The sequence below is a fragment of the Portunus trituberculatus genome, chromosome 43 (assembly GCF_017591435.1).
Source record: "Portunus trituberculatus isolate SZX2019 chromosome 43, ASM1759143v1, whole genome shotgun sequence".
Lineage (NCBI taxonomy): Eukaryota > Metazoa > Arthropoda > Malacostraca > Decapoda > Portunidae > Portunus > Portunus trituberculatus.
This window is the reverse complement of record NC_059297.1, coordinates 8360306-8381910: the sequence shown is the minus strand read 5'-3', so window position 1 is coordinate 8381910 and position 21605 is coordinate 8360306. Positions and strand designations below refer to the sequence as shown.

Below are 21605 nucleotides of genomic sequence, written 5' to 3'. Positions count from 1 at the left end.
AACCAGCGTGTCCTAACAACCCTGAACAACCCCCAACCTGCGGCAGGAAACTGGAAGACGCAAACTGTGTCTGCGCGTTCCATGGAGGAATTGGACCCTGCCTCGCACCAGCTCTGCCCTGGGAACACGGCGTTATCCAGGGAGGGAGGACAGGGCAGACTGCCTTGTTTCATCTAACCTAACCAATACATGTTGCGGCGTCATCCAGGGAGGGAGGAAAGGACAAGACTGCCTTGCTACATTTAACCTAACCTAACCAATACATGTTGCGGCCTCATCTAGGGAGGGAGGGTGGGAGGAAGGAAAGGACAGACTGCCTTGCTTCATCTAATTCTAACCTAACCAATACATGTTGCCAATCACTATTGTAATGTTATTTATTATACCTGCCGTCTAATGTGAGATGTACCCACACAAGTGTAATGTTATTATTCCTTATGTTCTGTGATGGACCCCCATGACTGGTGTTAGTACTACTAATAAATCATAATTAAGAAAACTGATATTGCTTTAATTCCATTTTTTTTTTTTTTAGCGAGCGACGGTTATGAAATAAACATAACCAGACTTACTCTGGAGTAAAAACCACCCCGTTAAGCCCCTACAATATAAAAATACTACTACAGCTTATCAAAAGTTAGTAAGTAATCCTTTCTATGAAGCTGTTGTAAGTAGTAAGTAGTAGTAATAATAATTAAACCATTTCAACAGATCAAAAAGATAATTGAGGATATATATACTCACCGAATTGGGCGAAATTCTCTGAAATGCCTAAAACCTCAAAAATGGCTTAAGAACTGCTGAAGAGCAGCAGCAAAACTGCCACATGTGGAAAATCCCTGCAAAACTACCCCAAAAACAGCCAAAAATGCCCAAAAACCCTGCAAACTGCCCCAAAACAGCCAAAAATGCCCAAAAACCCTGCAAAACTTGCCCCAAAAACTGTGCTAAGTCATAAATACTCCAAAGAGTCTCCGGAGAAAGTGCAGATGTATATTTGGGGTAAAAATACAATGAAGAGTCTCCCTTCCTTCACTTTTATTCAATCAACACATTTTTTTACACAAGTTTCAGCTGAAAACTCTACCAAAACTTTCAACTTAGAAAATTTTTACACAAGTCTGCAAACTCTACCAAAACTTTCGACTTAGAAAATTTTTACACAAGTCTGGAAACTCTACCAAAACTTTCGAGAAAATTTTTACACAAGTCTGGAAACTCTACCAAAACTTTCGACTTAGAAAATTTTTAGTGCAATAGTAGAATTTGTACAATATGACAAAAAAGTACAATATAATAGTATTTTTGAGAGCATTTTCATTGCAAAGTCTAGGAGGAACTATCAACTCTGTACAATGATTTCTTAAGCATTTCACAATGGCATTGCTCTCAAACAGCATGTTGTCCCTTGCAACACTACATTGTCACTATAAATACACAAAACACACCATTATTCTGGGGCCACATTCTACACAGTCAGCCTCGGGTCTCACTAAATGCCTGACCATCACTCCACTGCTGGTCTTTGGGCTCATTACTTGTCAACTTTATATGTGTATACAAAGAAATAGATCCTTGACATCATATTACTACTTTGGGAATATTACGTAAGACTGTGTATCCAAACAAAAGAAACATGAGAAACAGTAGATTATGCCCAACAGCCTGACACATGCAGGCCACTCAGAGCAAGGTTTGTTTGAGTTTGGGGAAAACTGATAGCACCTCTCAGCAGTTATCTATAAATGATAAATTACTCCATCAAAGAAGGACATTATTTAGTCTTCATTACAGATATCTATCATAAATTAATATAAAAAACTGTTGGGGATCATGCCATGGTACATAAAACAAAGCTCCCACCATGCTGAGAAGAGTTTTAAGACAGCGGTTGGCTGCGCTACAACAGACTGAACCTTGTCTTGGCACTTATGACGAGTCACAAGATAAGAGCTTGTCATTGAGGGAAATGGACTTGTGTCTAAAATGCACCATTTTGTCTTGCTACGATCACATCACTAGCTATGACGGTTTATAGAATACAGCCCCTGAAACCTTACACAGAACAGTAACAGCAAAGTTCTAGAAAGTTGACAAACATTCCCACTAAAAAATGTCTATAAACCTAATTATACACAACATTTTTTCCCTAAATGAAAAACATTGACTTAAAGGAATGACTGGCACACTTGCCCACAAAGCTGCCCACACACACACACACACACACACACACACACATATAATCCTTTGGTTAAAACTGTGTCCACTTCTTTCCACACACACACACACACACACACACACACACACACACAAAAAAAAAAAAAAAAAAAAAAAAACCTAGCAGTGAGTAGGTATGTAAATCCCTTGTTGTCCCGGTGTGTGGTGTGTGCCTGGTCTCAGACCTATCCCAAGATCGGAAATAATGAGCTCTGAGCTCGCTCCGTAATGTCTCGTCAGAGATGCACACACACACACACAAAAAAAAAAAAAAAAAAAAAAAAGAATGTTGATGTTGATGCATCCTCCATCCTTGCCACTTTGTCTTGCACTCTGCACACACGTTTAGGAAAGAAGTGTGCAGTGTGGTGCTGGACCTCCAAAAGCCTGCAACAAAAGAATGGAGTCAACAAAAGATCATGTTTAGTGAAAGAAGAGGAGGTATAAAGACACAGGGACACTGGAAAGCAGACCGGGGCAGGCTGAAGGAAGAGAGAGAGAGAAAATTTTTACAGTGCAATAGTAGAATTTGTATATAATAGTATTTTTGAGATTCTTTCAATGCAAAAGTAGAAAATGTTTACAGTGCAATAGTAAAATTTGTATATAATAGTATTTTTGAGATTCTTGCAATGCAAAAGTAGAAAATTTTTACAGTGCAATAGTAGAATTGCTATATAATAGTATTTTTAATAGTATTTTTGAGATTTTTACAATGCAAAAGTAGAATTTGTACAATATAAAAAAAGTACAATATAATAGTATTTTTGAGAACATTTTCATTGCAAAGTCTAGGAAAACTGTCAACTCTGTACAATGATTTCTTAAGCATTTCACAATGGCATTGCTCTAAAACAGCATGTTGTCCCTTGCAACACTACATTGTCACTATAAATACACAAAACACAGACCATCATTCTGTGGCCGCATTCTACACAGTCAGCGTCAGGTCTCACTAAATGCCTGACCGTCACTCCACTGCTGGTCTTTGGGCTCATTACTTGTCAACTTTATATGTGTATACAAAGAAATAGATCCTTGACATAATTTCTAAAATTCTAATTATTTTGACATCATATTACTACTTTGGGAATAGTAAGACTGTGTATCCAAACAAAAGAAACATGACAAACAGAAGATTATGCCCAACAGCCTGACACATGCAGGCCACTCAGAGCAAGATTTGTTTGAGTTTTGGGAAAACTGATTGCACCTCTCAGCAGTTATCTATAAATAATAAATTACTCCATCAAAGAAGGACATTATTTAGTCTTCATTACAGATATCTATCATAAATTAATATCAAAAACTGTTGGGGATCATGCCATGGTACATAAAACCAAGCTCCCACCATGCTGAGAAGAGTTTTAAGACAGCGGTTGGCAGCGCTACAACAGACTGAACCCTGTCTTATGACAAGTCACAAGATAAGAGCTTGTCATTGAGGGACTTGTGTCTAAAATGCATAATTTTGTCTTGCTACGATCACATCACTAGCTATGACGGTTTGTAGAATACAGCCCCTGAAACCTTACACAGAACAGTAACAACAAAGTTCTAGAAAGTTGACAAACTTACTATTTAATCACTCACTAAAAAATGTCTATAAACCTAATTATACACAACATTTTTTCCCTAAATGAAAAACATTGACTTCAAGGAATGACTGGCACACTTGCCCACAACGCTGCCCACACACACACGCACACACACACACATATAATCCTTTGGTTAAAACTGTGTGCACTTCTTTCCACACACACACACAAAAAAAAAAAAAAAAAAAAAAAAGCATGAACCAATAATGCTGTGAATGTTGATGCATCCTCCATCCTTGCCACTCTTTCTTGCACTCTGCACACACATTTAGGAAAGAAGTGTGCAGTGTGCTGCTGGACCTCCAAAAGCCTGCAACAAAAGAAAGGAGTAAACAAAAGATCATGTTTAGTGAAAGAAGAGGAGGTATAAAGACACAGGGACACTGGAAAGCAGACCGGGGCAGGCTGAAGGAAGAGAGAGAAGAGAAATTATATAAACGTTTCTAGAGTTATTGCTTACAAAACTAGGCTTGCCCTTTTCATATGAGCACATAAGCATAAGTAAAGGAAACATACTGAAGTGATCTTCAAATATAAATAGATGTCATTAAAACTAGGTCATCCAACACTCATACACACACATCATCCGCTCTTTGGTAGCTGCTGATCACATCACATTGTCACCTTTTGCACACCACAAATTATTTGTTTATTGCTACTCTTTGTATATGTCTGTGTGTGTATGTATTTACCTAGCATTTACCTAGTTGTAGTTTTACAGGGCCTGGGCTTTATGCTCGTGTGGCCCCGTCTCCATATCTACACTTATCCAATCTTTCCTTAAAACTGTGTACACTCGTTGCAGACACTACTTCTTCATTCAAACTGTTCCACGTCTCAACACATCTTTGGTGGAAACTATACTTTTTAATATCTCTTAGACATCTTCCCTTCCTCAGTTTCTTACTATCTTACGATCTTGTGCTTCGACTGGCATATTCTTCTCTCAGGATCAGATACTCATTGTCCACTTGGTCCATTCCGTTGATCAATTTATAAACTTGTATGAGATCCCCTCTCTCCCTTCTCTGTTCCAATGTTGAAAGATCCATAGCCTTTAGTCTCTCCTCATATGTCATCCCTTCAAGTTCTGGGACCAATTCTTGTAGCCATTTTTTGTAGTCTCTCCAGCTTCCTTAGATGTTTCTTTTTGTGAGGGGTCCACACTACTCCTGCATATTCCAATCTGGATCTTATTATAATACTTATCAGTTTCTTCATCATTTCTTTGTCTATGCAGTGTGTTTCACTGTATGATCTGCTGCTGTCTCTGACGAGACAGCCAGACGTTACCCTATGGAACAAGCTCAAAGCTTATTATTTCCGATCTTCGGATAGGCCTGAGACCAGGCACACACCACACACCGGGACAACAAGGTCACAACTCCTTGATTTACATCCCGTACCTACTCACTGCTAGGTGAACAGGGGCTACACATGAAAGGAGACACACCCAAATATAATAATAATAATAAATAAAGTGTGTGTGTGTGTGTGTGTGTGTGTGTGTGTGTGTGTGTGTGTGTGTGTGTGTGTGTGTGTGTGTGTGTTGTGTGTGTGTGTGTGTGTGTGTGTGTGTGTGTGTGTGTGTGTTTAACATTTTGCTGTAATTTTGACAATTGGTTCCCATAATTTTCATTGTATGACGCCAAGAGCGCAATAAATTAATCAACATCAACGACAACAACAACAACAACACACACACCGGTAAACGGCGAGGCAAATGGGCAAGCCTTTTAATGTGTGGCCCCTGTTCACCTAGCAGTAAATACATACGGGATGTAACTCGAGGGGTTGTGGCCTCGCTTTCCCGGTGTGTGGAGTGTGTTGTGGTCTCCGTCCTACCCGAAGATCGGTCTAAGAGCTCTTGAGTTTTCTCCGTAATGAGGAAGACTGGCTGGGTGACCAGCAGACGACCGAGGTGAATTACAGACACACACACACACACACACACACACACACACACACACACACACACACACACACACACGCAGCGCGTAAGGGCAGCTGGTAACTGTAACTATAAATAAAATTGCCTGCGCCACTAATGGGCGGAAGCTGAACAGCGCTTCCCATACACTCTTCAAGTGTGCCTACAGGCGCTATAGGCCTTACCGTAAAAAAAAAAAAAAAACACACCACCACAACACTGCACACAACACCACACCACCACGAACACCATACACCATAACATACCACACAACATCACACAACACCAACACCACTACCACCACTACCATCACACACCACACCACCACCACAGCCACTACCACCATCACACCACACCAACACTACCACCATCACCGTCACCAAAGCGCACAATACCACACCACACCACCACCGCTACCTCTCCCACCACCACCATTACCATCACACCACCACGATCATCACACACCATACCACCACCCCCATCACCACTACCACAAACACATCATACAACACCACTATTACAATCACACAAAACACCACACCATACCACAACACAACACACCACACCACCACCACCACCACCCGTGCTAACACCCTCTCCGGTCTCGACCAAACACCAACCAGGGAATGTCCGCTCCCGTGACACCGGCCCGCAACGCCCCGTCCTGTTCGACCCCGCCGCCTCCCACTACTACAGAAACTATATTCTTTAAAAGTATTTTGTTATTTTTCTCAGGTTTTGCATGTGTTTATTGGTGTTTTCTGGGTTCTGGGAGTAGGAGGTGGAGGAGGAGGAGATGAAAGGGAGAGCTGGAGTGTGGAAGTGAGGGCGGGGGAAGTGGAGTTACTGAATAAACGTGTCAAAAAATTTTCCTATTCAGAAAATGTAATATAACGTAGTTTGGCTGTGCTTTCCATCTCGACATTATGATGTGTGTGTGACCCATTAATTTGACACAAACACCTTTCGATGGACTGCTTCATATAAATAAACCATCCAGTAAGGATATTATATTTTTATTATTAATTAAACTATTTATCGTGTTTAAAAGTGTACTGTATTCCAGTCTGGGAGCCTTTTTTCTTGTGACCATTTTTAAAATGAATTACCTACGTAAATATTGTGCTACAGGAGCACCTCCGCCCTGCCTTCCCCCGAGGTCAGTCCACCAATGTTTCCAGGCCCAGAGAGTGAAGCAAAGCCAGAATCAAAGACCATAGTAGGTAAATAGTCATTACTGTGTTAAATCAGGTGATGGTTATGTTTACCTCTGTTCAGACCCACAATCACTTGGACCCAAACCTTACCACCATCAACCATGTCCCGTCCCGCGTCCACTAATCAACATTTCCTTCAATTCTCCGTGTTTCCTGCTGTTGCCAGCCAGAAATGCATAGTGTAGTGATAGGAGAAAGAAAAGAGGTATGGAGGTGTGTGAGGGAGTAGTAGTAGTAGTAGTAGTAGTAGTAGTAGTAGTAGTAGTAGTAGTAGTAGTAGTAGTAGTAGTAGTAGTAGTAGTAGTAGTAGTAGTAGTAATAGTAGTAGTAGTAGTAACAGCAGTGTTAATTTTTATCATAATCGTGTGTGTGTATTTGCCTATTTACCTATTTGTGTATTACAGGGCCCGAGCTAAGCTCTCTGTGTCCTGTCTCCTTGTTCACTTCTGTCATATCTCTCTTTCATCTGATTGACACACACCGCATCAACGACATCACTGCTCAGTTTATTCCACTTATCAATACTACGATGCGGGAAACTGTACTTTCTCACGTCATTTAGACAGATGTCCTTTATTAGTTTTTTTCCATGTCCTCGGAGGTAATTACTTGCGGTCACCTTTATCAATTCTCTTGTCCAGTATGTCAATCTTGTTCACCAATTTATACACAGTTATCATGTCTCATCTTGTTCTTCTCTCTTCTAGTGTGGTCAGCCCCAGCTTCCTCAGTCTTTCCTCATAGTCTAACTCCCGAGTCCTGGTACCATCCTTGTTGCCAGCCTCTGTATCCTTTCCACCTTCTTCACATTTTTCTTCATATGCGGTGACCGACGCAAGCTGCATATTCTAACTGGGGTCTTATCAAGGTGCATAATATCTTCATCATTCCTTCATCTAGGTAGTGGAATGCAAGGCCAATATTTTGGAGCATGTTATATGTTGGTCAGCCCCAGCTTCCTCAGTCTTTCCTCATAGTCTAACTCCCGAGTCCTGGTACCATCCTTGTTGCCAGCCTCTGTATCCTTTCCACCTTCTTCACATTTTTCTTCATATGCGGTGACCGACGCAAGCTGCATATTCTAACTGGGGTCTTATCAAGGTGCATAATATCTTCATCATTCCTTCATCTAGGTAGTGGAATGCAAGGCCAATATTTTGGAGCATGTTATATGTTTTCAAAAATATCTTTTTAATGTGTTTCTCCGGTGACAGAGTGTTTTGCACGGTTACTTCTAAGTCTTTCTCCTCATTGGTCTCTTCAATCTTCTCACCACCCAGCCTGTAATCCCTGTTTGGTCTGTATCTACTTCTTCCCATTTTCATAACATGGCTCTTGTTTATATTGAATTCCATCTGCCACTCTTTACTCCACTCATATATTTTGTCAAGATCTTCCTGTAACTTGTTACAATCTTCCACATTCTTTACTCTCCGCATAATTTTGGTATCGTCCACAAACATATTCATGTAACTGTCAATTCCTACTGGCATATCATTAACATAAATAAAAAACATGATGGGACCAAGCACTGACCCTTGTGGAACTCCACTGGTTACCTTCTTCCACTCGGACTTCCTTCCCTTCACCACTGTTCACATTTCTCTTCCCACTAAGTAATTTTTCATCCATTTTGCTAGTTTATCACTTACTCCTCCAATTTTCTTTAGTTTCCACATCAGTCTATTGTGTGGCACTTTATCAAAGGCCTTTCTCAAGTCCAGGTAAATAGCATCCACCCATCCCTCTCTATGTTGTAGTATGTCAGTCACTCTTGAATAAAAACATAATAAATTGGATATGCACGATCTTCCTTTTCTGAAACCAAACTGCCTTTCACTCAGAATGTTTTCACTTTCTAGATACTCACTCCACTTAGCTTTAATTACTTCTTCACATACCTTGCACAATATACTAGTCAACGATACTGGTCTGTAATTTAACAGTTCCATTCTACTACCATTTTTATATATAGGCACAATGTCAGCTCTTTTCCACTCTTTCGGGACTATTCCTGTTCGTATGGAGGTTTCCACAATATCAAATACAGGGTTCAACAATTGATCCTTACATTCTTTTAGCAACCTTCCAGATATGCCATCAGGCCCCATTGATTTATTAATATCCAAATTGCTTATAATTTTCCTTGCATCTTCTTTAGTAACCATGATGTCTTGCATTTGCTTTATCTCCATTGGCCCTTCTCCTGTAAAATACTCCTCCTTTGTAAACACTTTGCAAAAGTTGTCGTTCAAAATTTCAGCTATATCTCTAGCATCCTCATATACTTCTTCCCCATTTTTTACCTTTTCTATTGCCTCCCTTATATTTAGTTTTCCATTTATGAATTTGTAAAACATTTTAGGGTCACTATCACAGTTTTCCACCACTCTCTGTTCATATTCCTTTTGAGCTGTTCTCCTTACTTCAACATATCTATTCCTTGCTGTTTTGTAAACTTCTCTTGATAATACATCACTGTTTTTCTTAAGTTTCTTCCATGCCTTTTCTTTGTTCTTTTTTGCTTCTTCACAATTTCTATTAAACCACTGTTTATTATTTAAAGTCCTCTTTCTGTGATATGGCACAAACCTCTTCACAGCAGAGTTATATAAATCCATAAATTTATCGTATTTCAATTGCATATCTCCTTCCTGGTATACCACAGTCCAGTCAATTTCATTAAAGAACTCCCTCATATGGTTATAATTTGCTCTAGTATAATTTAATTTTTCCTCCCTGTGTTCCACAATCCTATCTGTGCTTATTTCCGTATCCAGCTTAAAGTTTAGGACATCATGGTCGCTTTTCCCAAGGGACATTCATGCTCAATTTCTTCTTTTAGAGATGCCCTGGTAAATACCAAATCCAACCTTGCTGCAACATCTTGTCCCCTGCACCTTGTTGGTGATCTCACCCACTGTGTCATCAAGTTATTTGTTGCTACGTTTAACAATTCCTCTGCCCACTCTCCACCGTTTACCACTTTGTAGTCTTCCTACACTATTTCCTTACAAGTGTGTGTGTGTGTGTGTGTGTGTGTGTGTGTGTGTGTGTGTGTGTGTGTGTGTGTGTGTGTGTGTGTGTGTGTGTGTGTGTGTGTGTGTGTGTGTGTGTGTGTGCCTGCTGGTCACCCAGCCAGTCTTCCCATTATGGAGCGAGCTCATAGACCAATCTTCGTATAGGACTGAGACCACAACACACCCACACACCGGTGTGTGTGCGAGGCCACAACCCTCGAGTTACATCCTATATATATATTTCCTGCTAGGTGAACAGGGGCCACACATTAAGAGATTCATGACCATTTGCCTCACCGCACCCATTCCGGGAAAGCGAACAACCCGAGTTACATCTCGATTCTGAGAACAGGGCCACACATTAACCACTACACTACGCCAGTCTGTTCTGAGACACGTGCTAACCACTGTGTGTGTGTGTGTGTGTGTGTGTGTGTGTGTGTGTGTGTGTGTGTGTGTGTGTGTGTGTGTGTGTGTGTGTGTGTGTGTGTGTGTGTGTGTGTGTCACTGTTTGATCTGCTGCAGTTTCTGATGAGACAGCCAGATGTTACCCTATGGAATGAGCTCAGAGCTCATTGTTTCCAATCTTCGGATAGGCCTGAGACCAGGCACACACCACACACCGGGACAACAAAGTCACAACTCCTCGATTTACATCCCGTACCTACTCACTGCTAGGTGAACAGGAGCTACACGTGAAAGGAGACACACCCAAATATCTCCACCCGGCCGGGGAATCGAACCCCGGTCATCTGGCTTGTGAAGCCAGCACTCTAACCACTGAGCTACCGGTGTGTGTGTGTGTGTGTGTGTGTGTGTGTGTGTGTGTGTGTGTGTGTGTGTGTGTGTGTGTGTGTGTGTGTGTGTGTGTTAACAAATTCTCTCTCTCTGTCACCACAAGGATAAGATCACTGAAATAGCTTTAAAAGTCACCTAAAACTACCTTGTAAGATTGTATTTACATACTGTCCAAAAATATTGCATAAAAAAGTTTTTCAATGAAAAAAAAAAAAATCAATAAAAAGATTAAAAAAATAGCAATATCTGAGAAAATACCATTATATCGGTATTATGTTTTTTTGTATGGTTGAGAAGGTTATTATTGCACCAGACCTAACAAAAGACAAGAGAACCAAATGAGACTTAGAGAGGAATTGCAGGAGAGAAGGGGGCAGGTGGATCACAAAGAAAGGCAACTAAGGGCACAGGACACAGCAATAATCATGGTCAGATAAGCAGAAAGAAACAGATAGACTAGTAAGAATAGAAACAGCATAGGTAGAAATAGCAATAGTGTAGATGAAAGTATAATTATTAGAACAATCACTATACAAGGTTTATCAAAGGTTAAACCCAAAGAGTTAGAAGAACTGGTGGGTGAGAATACTTTGTTATGTCCATCTGAGACATAAAAGAAAGTAAGAGATGTCAACTTTTGTAGCAAAATAAATGTTGTAGAGGCAATGAGAGAAATTAAGGATAGAATAGAAGGAGGATTAATGTTCCTATACCACAACAACAAAGATAAAGTTAGTAGAGAGTGCAGTGACATACCGTTTATTAAGAGATGGGAGGTTAAGATTACTGCAGTGTACTTTAATGTACATGATAAACTAAGAAATTGTACTATGAAACTGAAAAATGAGAAGATCATAGAGAGTAATGCAGAACATCCATTGCTTATAATTGTGGACTTGAATGGCCACGTAGGATTCAAAGGAACACAAAAGCCAGATGAAAATGGAAGAATGATATTAGAATGGATGGAAAAGTATAAAATGATAATGCTCAATGATTATGTCAATTGTGAGGGGGAATTCACCTGGGCTACAGACAACCACAAAGTGTAATACATTAAGCACTAGCTTCGCAAATTAATATCAACAAATGAAATATCAGGAAATGAAAATAGATTAAGGCCAACAAGTAGTAGATTTATCCGACCATAACCTAACTGAAATCAGACAGCAGGTTCAACAAGTAAGACAACACTGTAACAGGAATGAATGGAGATGCAGAGAATACTGCAAAACAGACAGCAAATCATTAGTGCTATATAAAAATAAACTAGAGGAAAGTGTACAGAGTGAAGAGACACAAAATATCAAAGATTTAGAAGGAAAGAAGTGTGCAGTGTGCCGCTGGACCTCCAAAAGCCTGCAACAAAAGAAAGGAGTCAACAAAAGATCATGTTTAGTGATCATTTACCTTCAAGTCATCTTATCAATCAGAAATTGTGAAAACTGCTCATTTGTAATCACATTTGTGGTACAGAAAGGTAGATCAAAAACCCAGCCAAGCAAAGCCACACTATTTTTTTTTTTTTTTTTTTTTCCATGCAAGAGGGCAACTAGCCAAGGCAACAAAAGTTAAAAAAGAGGCCCACTTGAATTTCAAGTTCACTAAAAGATTGGTACAGAATTAGCATGTCTTGAAATCTCCCTATTAAAAGACATCAAGTTGTACGAAGATGAAAATACAGAAGCATGCAGGGAATTCCAGAGTTTACCAGAGAAAGATCGGAATGGTTGAGAATACTGATAAGAGGAAGAAGAAAAATTTTATTAGTGGAGATATGGAGACAGGACACTATGAGCACCTGCTTGAACCCTGTACAATACAACTAAATAAACACACACACACACACACACACACACACACACACACACACACACACACACACACACACCAGTAGAATGGAAAAGAGCGGAGGTGGTTCCCGTATATAGGAGCGGAAGGAAGGAAGAACATCTAAATTACAGACCGGTATCATTAACTAGTGTAATATGTAAGATGTGAGAAAGAGTAATAAAGAAACAATGGATTGAGTTCCTTGAAGACAACAAATTATTATCAAATAGCCAATTTGGCTTTAGCAAAGGTTGGTCGTGTGTAACAAATTTACTAAGTTTCTACTCTAGAATAGTTGACAGGGTACAAGAGAGAAAAGGATGGGTTGATTGTATTTACTTGGATTTAAAAAAGGCATTTGATAAAGTGCCACATGAAAGGTTGCTGTGGAAATTAGAGGAGAAGGGTGGTTTAAAAGGAAGCACATTGAGATGGATGGAAACTCATTTGAGGGGGAGAGAAATAAGGAAGGTAGTCAAAGATATTAAGTCCAAGTGGAGAGCAGTAGAAAGCGGAGTGCCGCAAGGCGGTATTGGCGCCAATATTTTTCTCATTTATATAAACGACATGCCAGAAGGAGTGAACAGCTACATAAATCTGTTTGCGGACGATGCGAAACTGTGCAGAGTTATAAAGCAAAAAGAGGATTGTGAAATACTGCAAGAAGACCTAAATAAGATCTGGGAATGGAGTAAAAAGTGGGAGATGGAATTCAATGTGGACAAAAGCCATGTCATGGAAATGGGAAAGAGTGAAAGAAGACCTATGGGAATCTATAAGATGGGAGATGGAGTAGAACTGGAGAAAGTAAAAAAGGAATAGGATTTGGGAGTGACGATGGAAGAAAATAATCAACCAGCAAGCCATATTGATAGAATTTTCAGAGACATAATTTGCTAAGGAATATTGGAATAGCATTTCACTACATGGACAAAGAAATGATGAAGAAACTGATAAGTACTATAATAAGACCCAGATTGGAATATGCAGTAGTGTGGACCCCTCACAAAAAGAAACATCTAAGGAAGCTGGAGAGACTACAAAAAATGGCTACAAGAATTGGTCCCAGAACTTGAAGGGATGACATATGAGGAGAGACTAAAGGCTATGGATCTTTCAACATTGGAACAGAGAATGGAGAGAGGGGATCTCATACAAGTTTATAAATTGATCAATGGAATGGACCAAGTGGACAATGAGTATCTGATCCTGAGAGAAGAATATGCCAGTCGAAGCACAAGATCGCATAGTAAGAAACTGAGGAAGGGAAGATGTCTAAGAGATATTAAAAAGTATAGTTTCTCGCAAAGATGTGTTGAGACGTGGAACAGTTTGAATGAAGAAGTAGTGTCTGCAACGAGTGTACACAGTTTTAAGGAAAGATTGGATAAGTGTAGATATGGAGACAGGGCCACACGAGCATAAAGCCCAGGCCCTGTAAAACTACACCTAGGTAAATACAACTCGGTGAATACATTGACACACACAGACCACATCCCCACAAGCCTAGTCCAGCAGCATGGGGTCGTGGTGAAGACAGTTGTAGCAATCATAAATACTGTGAGACAGGCAGTAGTGGTGGCGGTGTTGGCGTCCATGATGGCAGTACATGCCCCTTATGGTGTCTCTGTGGTGTTGCTTCTGTCGACTCAGTGCATGCTGCAGCCTGCCTATGTCGTGCTCCAGGTGCTGTCGGTCAAGGTCGTGGAGGGAGTGGGCGCGACTTAGCTTGTTCACGTATTGCTTTTCGGTAAGGGTCAAGTCGCAGGATAGGGTCATCTCGCTGGAGACTCTTCAGCGGTGCTCGTCCTCTGTGTGTTCTCTTGCCTCCTCCAGCTGCCCCCTCAGTGACTGGGTCTGTAAGGAAGGACACGGTGAAATGTTTGTGTGAATCTTTTTCTGTCACAGTTTATATTGGATGTGTTTGTGTCTGAATAAATCTGAATGAATCACATTTTCGACTTTTTATTTCAAGTGTCTAATAAATTGCTTTTGTCATGATTTTGTATTTGATGTGTTTGTTTGAATAAATCTTTTTCTATTATGTTCTTTTTATTTGAAGTGTCTGAATAAATTATTTTCTATTTATCACATTTTCCAAGTGTCTGAATTAATTGGTTTCTATCATGTTTTTTGTGTTTGATATGTTTGTCTAAATTAATCCTTTCTATCCAGTTTTTATTTGAAACATTTGTCTGAATATATATATATATATATATATATATATATATATATATATATATATATATATATATATATATATATATATATATATATATATATATATATATATATATTTTTTTTTTTTTTTTCTCCATGTGTGTAAAACGTTTGTCCACCAATTTTTTTTTTTATTATTCTATCAGTTGTGTTTGTAGTCTGAAGCAACATGACATTGTGTTTGAAGCTGCATTTTCTACCAGTTCAATCTAGACTGTTCCTTTCTACTGGGTAAACTGACAGGGCTAAATTCACACTCCTCTCATTGACTACTTTCTGAAAGCTTTATATATTAGTTCTATATACTGTACAGAACTCCCCTTTTTTTCATCAATATTTTTTTTACATCTATATCTCAAACTTTCTTTCTCCCTGCCTTTGAAACCAACACTCATGGATGTATCGACTTCCCATTCCCTGAACAATGACAGCCACAGAGCGAAAATACTACACGACACAGGAAGAGTACTAATATCAGACTAAAAAGATCACTAACACCAAGATTAACCCCTTCAATACTGGGATACGTTTTTACTTTTAGTTTTGTGTGTGATTCGACGATTTTATTTACATTAGGAAAGGTCTTCTTTTTTTCTTTTTCTTTTTTATGTAGGGAAGAGGGCCAGCCAAGGGCAAAAAAAAAAAAAAAAAAAAAAAAAAAAAAAAAAAAAAAAAAGTAAAAAATAAAGGCCCACTTGAGTGCTGGCTCTCTAAAAAGTGGAAAAAGTGGAAAAACCATCAGCCAAAGTAGGGTAGCAAATGCCTCGATACCTCCCTCTTAAAAGAAGACAAATTGTAGGAATTCGGAAATAAAGATGCAGGAGGGAGTTCCATAGTTTACAAGTGAAAGGGATGAATGATTGAGAGTACTGGTTAACTCTTGCATTAGAGAGTTGGACAGAATAGTTATGAGAGGAAGAAGAAAGCCTTGTGCAGCGAGGCCGCAGGAGAAGGGGAGGCATGCAGTTAGCTAGATCAGTAGAACAGTTACCATGAAAATAGCAATAAAAGATAGAACGGGATGCAACGTTTCGGCAGTGAGAAAGAGGCTGAAGACAGTTAGTGAGAGGAGGGGAGTTGATGAGATGAAGAGCTTTCGATTCCACCCTATCAAGCAAAACTGTGTGACTGGAGCCCCCCCAACACATGCGAAGAGTACTCCATACAGGGATGGATAAGGCCCTTATACAAAGTAAGCAGTTGGAGGGGTGAGAAAAACTGGCGGAGACGCCTCAGAACACCTAACTTCATAGAAGCTGTTTTAGCAAGAGATGAGATGTGAAGTTTTCAGTTAAGATTATGAGCAAAGGACAGACCGAGGATATTCATTGTGGAAGAGGGAGACAGTTGAGTGTCATTGAAGAAGAGGGGATAGTTGTCTGGAAGGTTGTGTTGAGTTGATAGATGGAGGAATTGAGTTTTTGAGGCATTGAAAACTACTAGATTTTCTCTGCCCCAATCAGAAATCTTAGAAAGATCGGAAGTCAGGCGTTCCGTGGCGTCCCTGCGTGATGTTCTATTAACTTCCTGAAGGGTTGGACGTCTCTGAAAGAACGTGGAAAGATGTAGGATGGTATCATCAGCGTAGGAGTGGATAGGTAAAAAAGTTTGGTTAAGAAGGTCATTAATGAATAATAAAAAGAGAGTGGGTGACAGGACAAAACCCTGAGGAACACCACTATTAATAGATATAGAAGAAGAACAGTAGCCATCTATCACAACAGCAATAGAGCGGTAGGAAAGGAAACTCGAGATAAAGTTGCAGAGAGAAGGATAGAAGCCGTAGGAGGGCAGTTTTGAAATCAAAGCTTTATGCCAGACTCTATCAAAAGCTTTTGATATGTCTAACGCTACAGCAAAAATTTCACTGAAACCTCTAAAAGAGGATTACCAAGACTCAGTAAGGAAAGCCCGAAGATCACCAGTAGAGCGACCTTGACGGAAGCCATACTGGCGATCAGACAGAAGATTGTGAAGTGAAAGATGTTTGAGAATCTTCCTATTTAGGATAGATTCAAAAACTTTAGACAATCAAGAAATTAAAGCTATAGGATGGTAGTTTGAGGGGTTAGAACGGTCACCCTTTATAGGAACAGGCTGAATGTAGGTGAACTTCCAGCAGGAAGGAAAGGTAGAAGTCGATAGACAAGGTTGGAAGAGTTTGTCCAGGCAAGCACTGAAGCAGAGTTTTTGAGAACAATAGGAGGGACCCCATCAGGTCCATAAGCCTTCCGAGGGTTTAGGCCAGCAAGGGCATGGAAAACATCATTACGAAGAATTTTAATTGTAGACATGAAATAGTCAGAGGGAGGAGGAGAGGGAGGGACAAGCCCGGAATCATCCAAGGTGGAGTTGTGAGCAAAGGTTTGAGAAAAGAGTTCAGCTTTCGAGACAGAAGAGATGGCAGTGGTGCCATCAGGATGAAATAAAGGAGGGAAAGATGAAGAAGTGAAGTTATTTGAGATGTTTTTGGTTAGATGCCAGAAGTCACGAGGGGAGTTTGAGTTTGAAAGATTTTGACATTTTCTATTTATGAAGGAGTGTTTGGAGTTGAAGAATAGACTTGGCATAATTCCAGGCAGAGATATAAAGTGCATGAGATTCACGAGATGGAAGGTTCAAGTACCTTTTGTGGGCAACCTCTCTATCATGTATAGCACGAGAACAGGCCGAGTTAAACCAAGGTTTAGGTTGAGAAAAAAAATGAGGAATGTACGACTCCATGCCAGACACTAACACCTCTGTTATGCGTTCAGCACAAAGAGAAGGGTCTCCGACACGGAAGCAATAATCATTCCAGGGAAAATCAGCATAATACCTCCTCAGGTCTCCCCAGCTGGCAGAGGCAAAACGCAAGAGGCACCTTCGCTTTGGGGGATCCTGTGGAGGGATTGGAGAAATAGGACAAGATACAGAAATGAGATTGTGATCAGAGGAGCCCAACGGAGATGAAAGGGTGACAGCATAAGCAGAAGGGTTAGAGGTGAGGAAGAGATCAAGAATGTTGGGCATGTCTCCAAAACGGTCAGGAATACGAGTCGGATGTTGCACTAGTTGCTCTAGATCATGGAGGATAGCAAAGTTGAAGACTAGTTCACCAGGTGGAAGTGAAGTAGTCAAAGAATTTACTATAGTCAGAAGAGTTAGAGGAGAAATAAACAGCACAGATGAATTTAGTTTGAGAGTGACTGTTAAGTTGTAGCCAGATGGTGGAAAATTTGGAAGACTCAAGAACGTGGGCACGAGAGCAAGTTAAGTCGTTGAGCACATAGACGCAACATCCTGCTTTGGAATGAAAATGAGAATAGAGAAAGTAGGAGGGAACAAAGAAGGGGGTACTGTCAGTTGCCTCAGACAGCTGTGTTTCGGTGAGGAAAAGAAGCTGAGGTTTAGTAGAGGAGAGGGAAGTAGTGGCCACAGTCTTCACTATTTTAATCCCAACATAAGTATCTGAAATTGCACAAAATCACTAAACAGAAAACAAAATGAGTATGAAAACACGTCCTGGTACTGAAAGGGTTAATAGTTTTTCACATAACATAAATCCTTAACCCCTTCAATCCTGGGACACATTCTTTATCTTGAGATTTGTGTACAATTAGACCATTTTATTGACATTAGGAAGTGTCTACGAAGGTGAGATGATTAATGGCCAGTCTTCACTATTTTAATCCCCCACATGAGTATCTGAAGCTGTATAAAATCACCAAATAGTAAGCAGAATATGAAAAATGCATCTTGGTACTGAAAGGGTTAAAATCTGCAATTCTTTATCTAACCAATATATTTCAAACTACATACTATTGGGAAATCTTACTTGGAATAAGAAATGTATAAAAAAAAAACTGGTAAACTATCGACAGCATTCATAATAAGTAAAATATGCATAGAAATTACTGAACTATTTTCACAATATCGAAACAAAAACTGACCCACAAAACTTATCATACCAGGCCAGACCTTTCCCAATAGTACTTTTAACATGACCTCTAACCTTTGACCTTTGACCTGAGCCGAACCGACCCATCTCCTCCTCCAGCTTCTCCGAGGTCAGCCGCAGCCGCCGGTTCTCCTCGGACAGCTCAGACGAGTGGTCCTTCAGTCTCAGAGTCGTGTCGTTGACCTGAAATAGAGGAGTTGGATCATCTTGGGTCACTTGAGTCGAAGTTAGGTCATGTTAGGTTACCAGAGTGAGTTTATTTTTATCATATTTATTTATTCGTTTTTTTTTGTTTGTAATTTTAAAGTGAGTTTGTTTTACTATTTTATGGATTTTAATTTCTGAATTAATTTTTCGTGTTTACATTTTCATTCTAGTATTTTGATTTTTATCTTTGAAGTTAATTTATTCTATTATGCGTAATTTGTCTTTTTTTAGTTTATTATGTAATTATAAAGTAAAATCAATTTATTCTTCACTTTCCCCTTCTATTTCTTCCTTCTACCATTCTCCTAGCTATATCTTTCTTTCTCTTTTCTATACATATCAATCATTCATTTTTACATATATGCCCCTCCACTCTCTCTCTCTCTCTCTCTCTCTCCCATGATGCTTGAATCCTGTTTGCTTCATGTTTAGGGGGTAGCTGGCATGACCCGACCTCCTCCCTTGTTGTCTACACTGCTACAATAAATTAATGAATCAATAAATCAATCTGCTCACATTGTCTAGGTTGGCCACGGTGGTGCGGTATATGGCTGAGAGGTCCGAGTACCACCTCTCCAGATCAGCGACTGTCGAGTGCAGAGCTGACAGTTCATCACGCAAGTCCTGGAAGAGTGAGTGGTGGGTGCTGGGTGACGGGGAATTTAGCTTTTTTTTTTCAATTTCTATTTCATATTTCGACTCTATATCACATGTATTTACCTAATTTACCTAATTGTATTTACCTAATTGTAACATACGGGAAAAGAGCTATGCTCGTGTTGTCCCGTCTCCATATCTATTAATGTCCAGCTTTTTCTTAAAATCATGAATATTCCTTGCGTTGACCACTTCCACGTCTAAACTATTCCATGCTTCCACCCTTCTATGAGGGAAGCTATATTTTTTCACATCTCTCCTATAAGTGGCCATTTTTAGTTTTTTCCCATGCCCTCTCGACATTCTTTCATTCCACATACACAGATCTTCCCTATCCATTTTTCCATGCCAATCATCACTCTGTATATTGCTATCAGGTCTCCCTTTCTTCTGTTTTCCAGGGTCGGAAGTTGCATTCTTTTCAGTCTGTCTTCATAAGTCAAATCTCTTAAGTCAGGCACCATTTTTGTTGCAGCCCTCTGTACTTTCTCTAGTTTCCTTATGTGTTTCTTTAAGTTCGGAGCCCACTGTATTGTTGCATATTCAAGCCTCGGTCTTATCATTGCAGTAATTATTTTCTTCATCATTTCTTCATCTAAATATACAAACGCCACTCTTATGTTCCTCAATAAGTTCAATACTTCTCCAATTATTTTGTTTATATGTCTCTCTGGCGATAGGTCATTGGTAATTGTCACCCCAAGGTCTTTTTCTTCGTGTGTGTGTGTGTGTGTGTGTGTGTGTGTGTGTGTGTGTGTGTGTGTGTGTGTGTGTGTGTGTGTGTGTGTGTGTGTGAGTAAGCGCACCTTACAAACCCGTATGATTTCAGCTAGAGCAGTGGTTCTCAACTTTTTTTTTTTTTTTTTTTCGTCAGTAACTCCCAGAGTGACAACACCATCTAGCTGAACCCTCAGTAATCTGACATCTAACAGTGTTCATTTAGTGACTGGCATTAACTCAATAATCAATGCTACTGCAAAGGATATTATTAAATCAGCCATCTATGTACCCCTAAAAATCTTGTGAACCCCCTGTTATTGGCAAAGTAAAAGCAAGATTTAGGTCACAATAGAATCAAGTCCAGCTGTGTTTTGGTTTAGCAAAAAAATAACACTATAAGTCACTTTTTTTTTTTAAATAGCACGCCTAGGATTGTTTTGGGGCTTGCTATAACACTTGAAATATATGGAAAACATGCCCCAAGTAACAATATTCCATAAGATTTAGTCTAACTTTGTATTTTCAAATTAAAAGAATTTTTAACGGTTCCAAAATAGAAAACAAAAATCTTTAAACGACAAGCAATCTGTGCTTTCTTTATTTACCTGGAAAGCGAAAATTTTTCCTATTCAGAAAATGTAATATAACATAGTTTGGCTGTGCTTTCCATCTCGACATTATGATGTGTGTGTGACCCATTAATTTGACACAAACACCTTTCGATGGACTGCTTCATATAAATAAACCATCCAGTAAGGATATTATATTTTGATTATTAATTAAACTATTTATCGTGTTTAAAAGTGTACTGTATTCCAGTCTGGGAGCCTTTTTCTTGTGACCATTTTAAAATGAATTACCTGTAAATATTTCCACAGGAGCACCTCCGCCCTGCCTTTCCCCGAGGTCAGTCTACCAATGTTTGCCTCCACTCCCCCTGTGTTTCCAGACCCAGAGAGTGAAGCAAAGCCAGAATCAAAGACCATACTAAGTAAATAGCCATTACTGTGTTAAATAAGACGATGGTTATGTAAACCCCTGTTCAGACTGCCTGGCGCCCACAATCACTTGGACCCAAACCTTGCCACCATCAACCCCATCCCGCCCCGCGTCCACTCCTCAACATTTCCTTCAATTCTCCGTGTTTCCTGCTGTTGCTCGCCAAAAATGCATAGTGTAGTGATATGAAAAGAGAAATAAGTGTGTTGTTGTAGTGTGTGTGTGTGTGTGTGTGTGTGTGTGTGTGTG

The 21605-nt window shown here is 39.7% G+C and overlaps 1 protein-coding gene across 1 annotated transcript; it reads right to left on the bottom strand.

Moving 5' to 3' along the window:
- Window positions 1-14071: 14071 nt before the first annotated feature.
- Window positions 14072-21343, bottom strand: LOC123517972. Its single transcript, XM_045278474.1, has 4 exons — window positions 21218-21343; window positions 19497-19604; window positions 18828-18956; window positions 14072-14470 (listed from the first exon to the last, which is right to left on the bottom strand). The coding sequence occupies exons 1-4, from the start codon at window positions 21341-21343 to the stop codon at window positions 14408-14410; spliced, it is 426 nt and encodes a 141-aa protein (XP_045134409.1). The 3' UTR covers window positions 14072-14407.
- Between the last annotated feature and the right edge of the window lie 262 nt (window positions 21344-21605).

What these genes read in the sequence shown, in the direction of transcription:
- LOC123517972 (XM_045278474.1), bottom strand. Translation starts at nt 21,343, where the DNA reads ATGGTCTTTGATTCTGGCTTTGCTTCACTCTCTGGGTCTGGAAACACA. An exon ending in TCCTGTGGAAATATTTACAG is followed by an intron (nt 19,605 to 21,217) that starts GTAATTCATTTT and finishes TCACTCTTCCAG; the next exon opens with GACTTGCGTGATGAACTGTC. An exon ending in GCTCAGGTCAAAGGTCAAAG is followed by an intron (nt 14,471 to 18,827) that starts GTTAGAGGTCAT and finishes CCTTCCTTACAG; the next exon opens with ACCCAGTCACTGAGGGGGCA.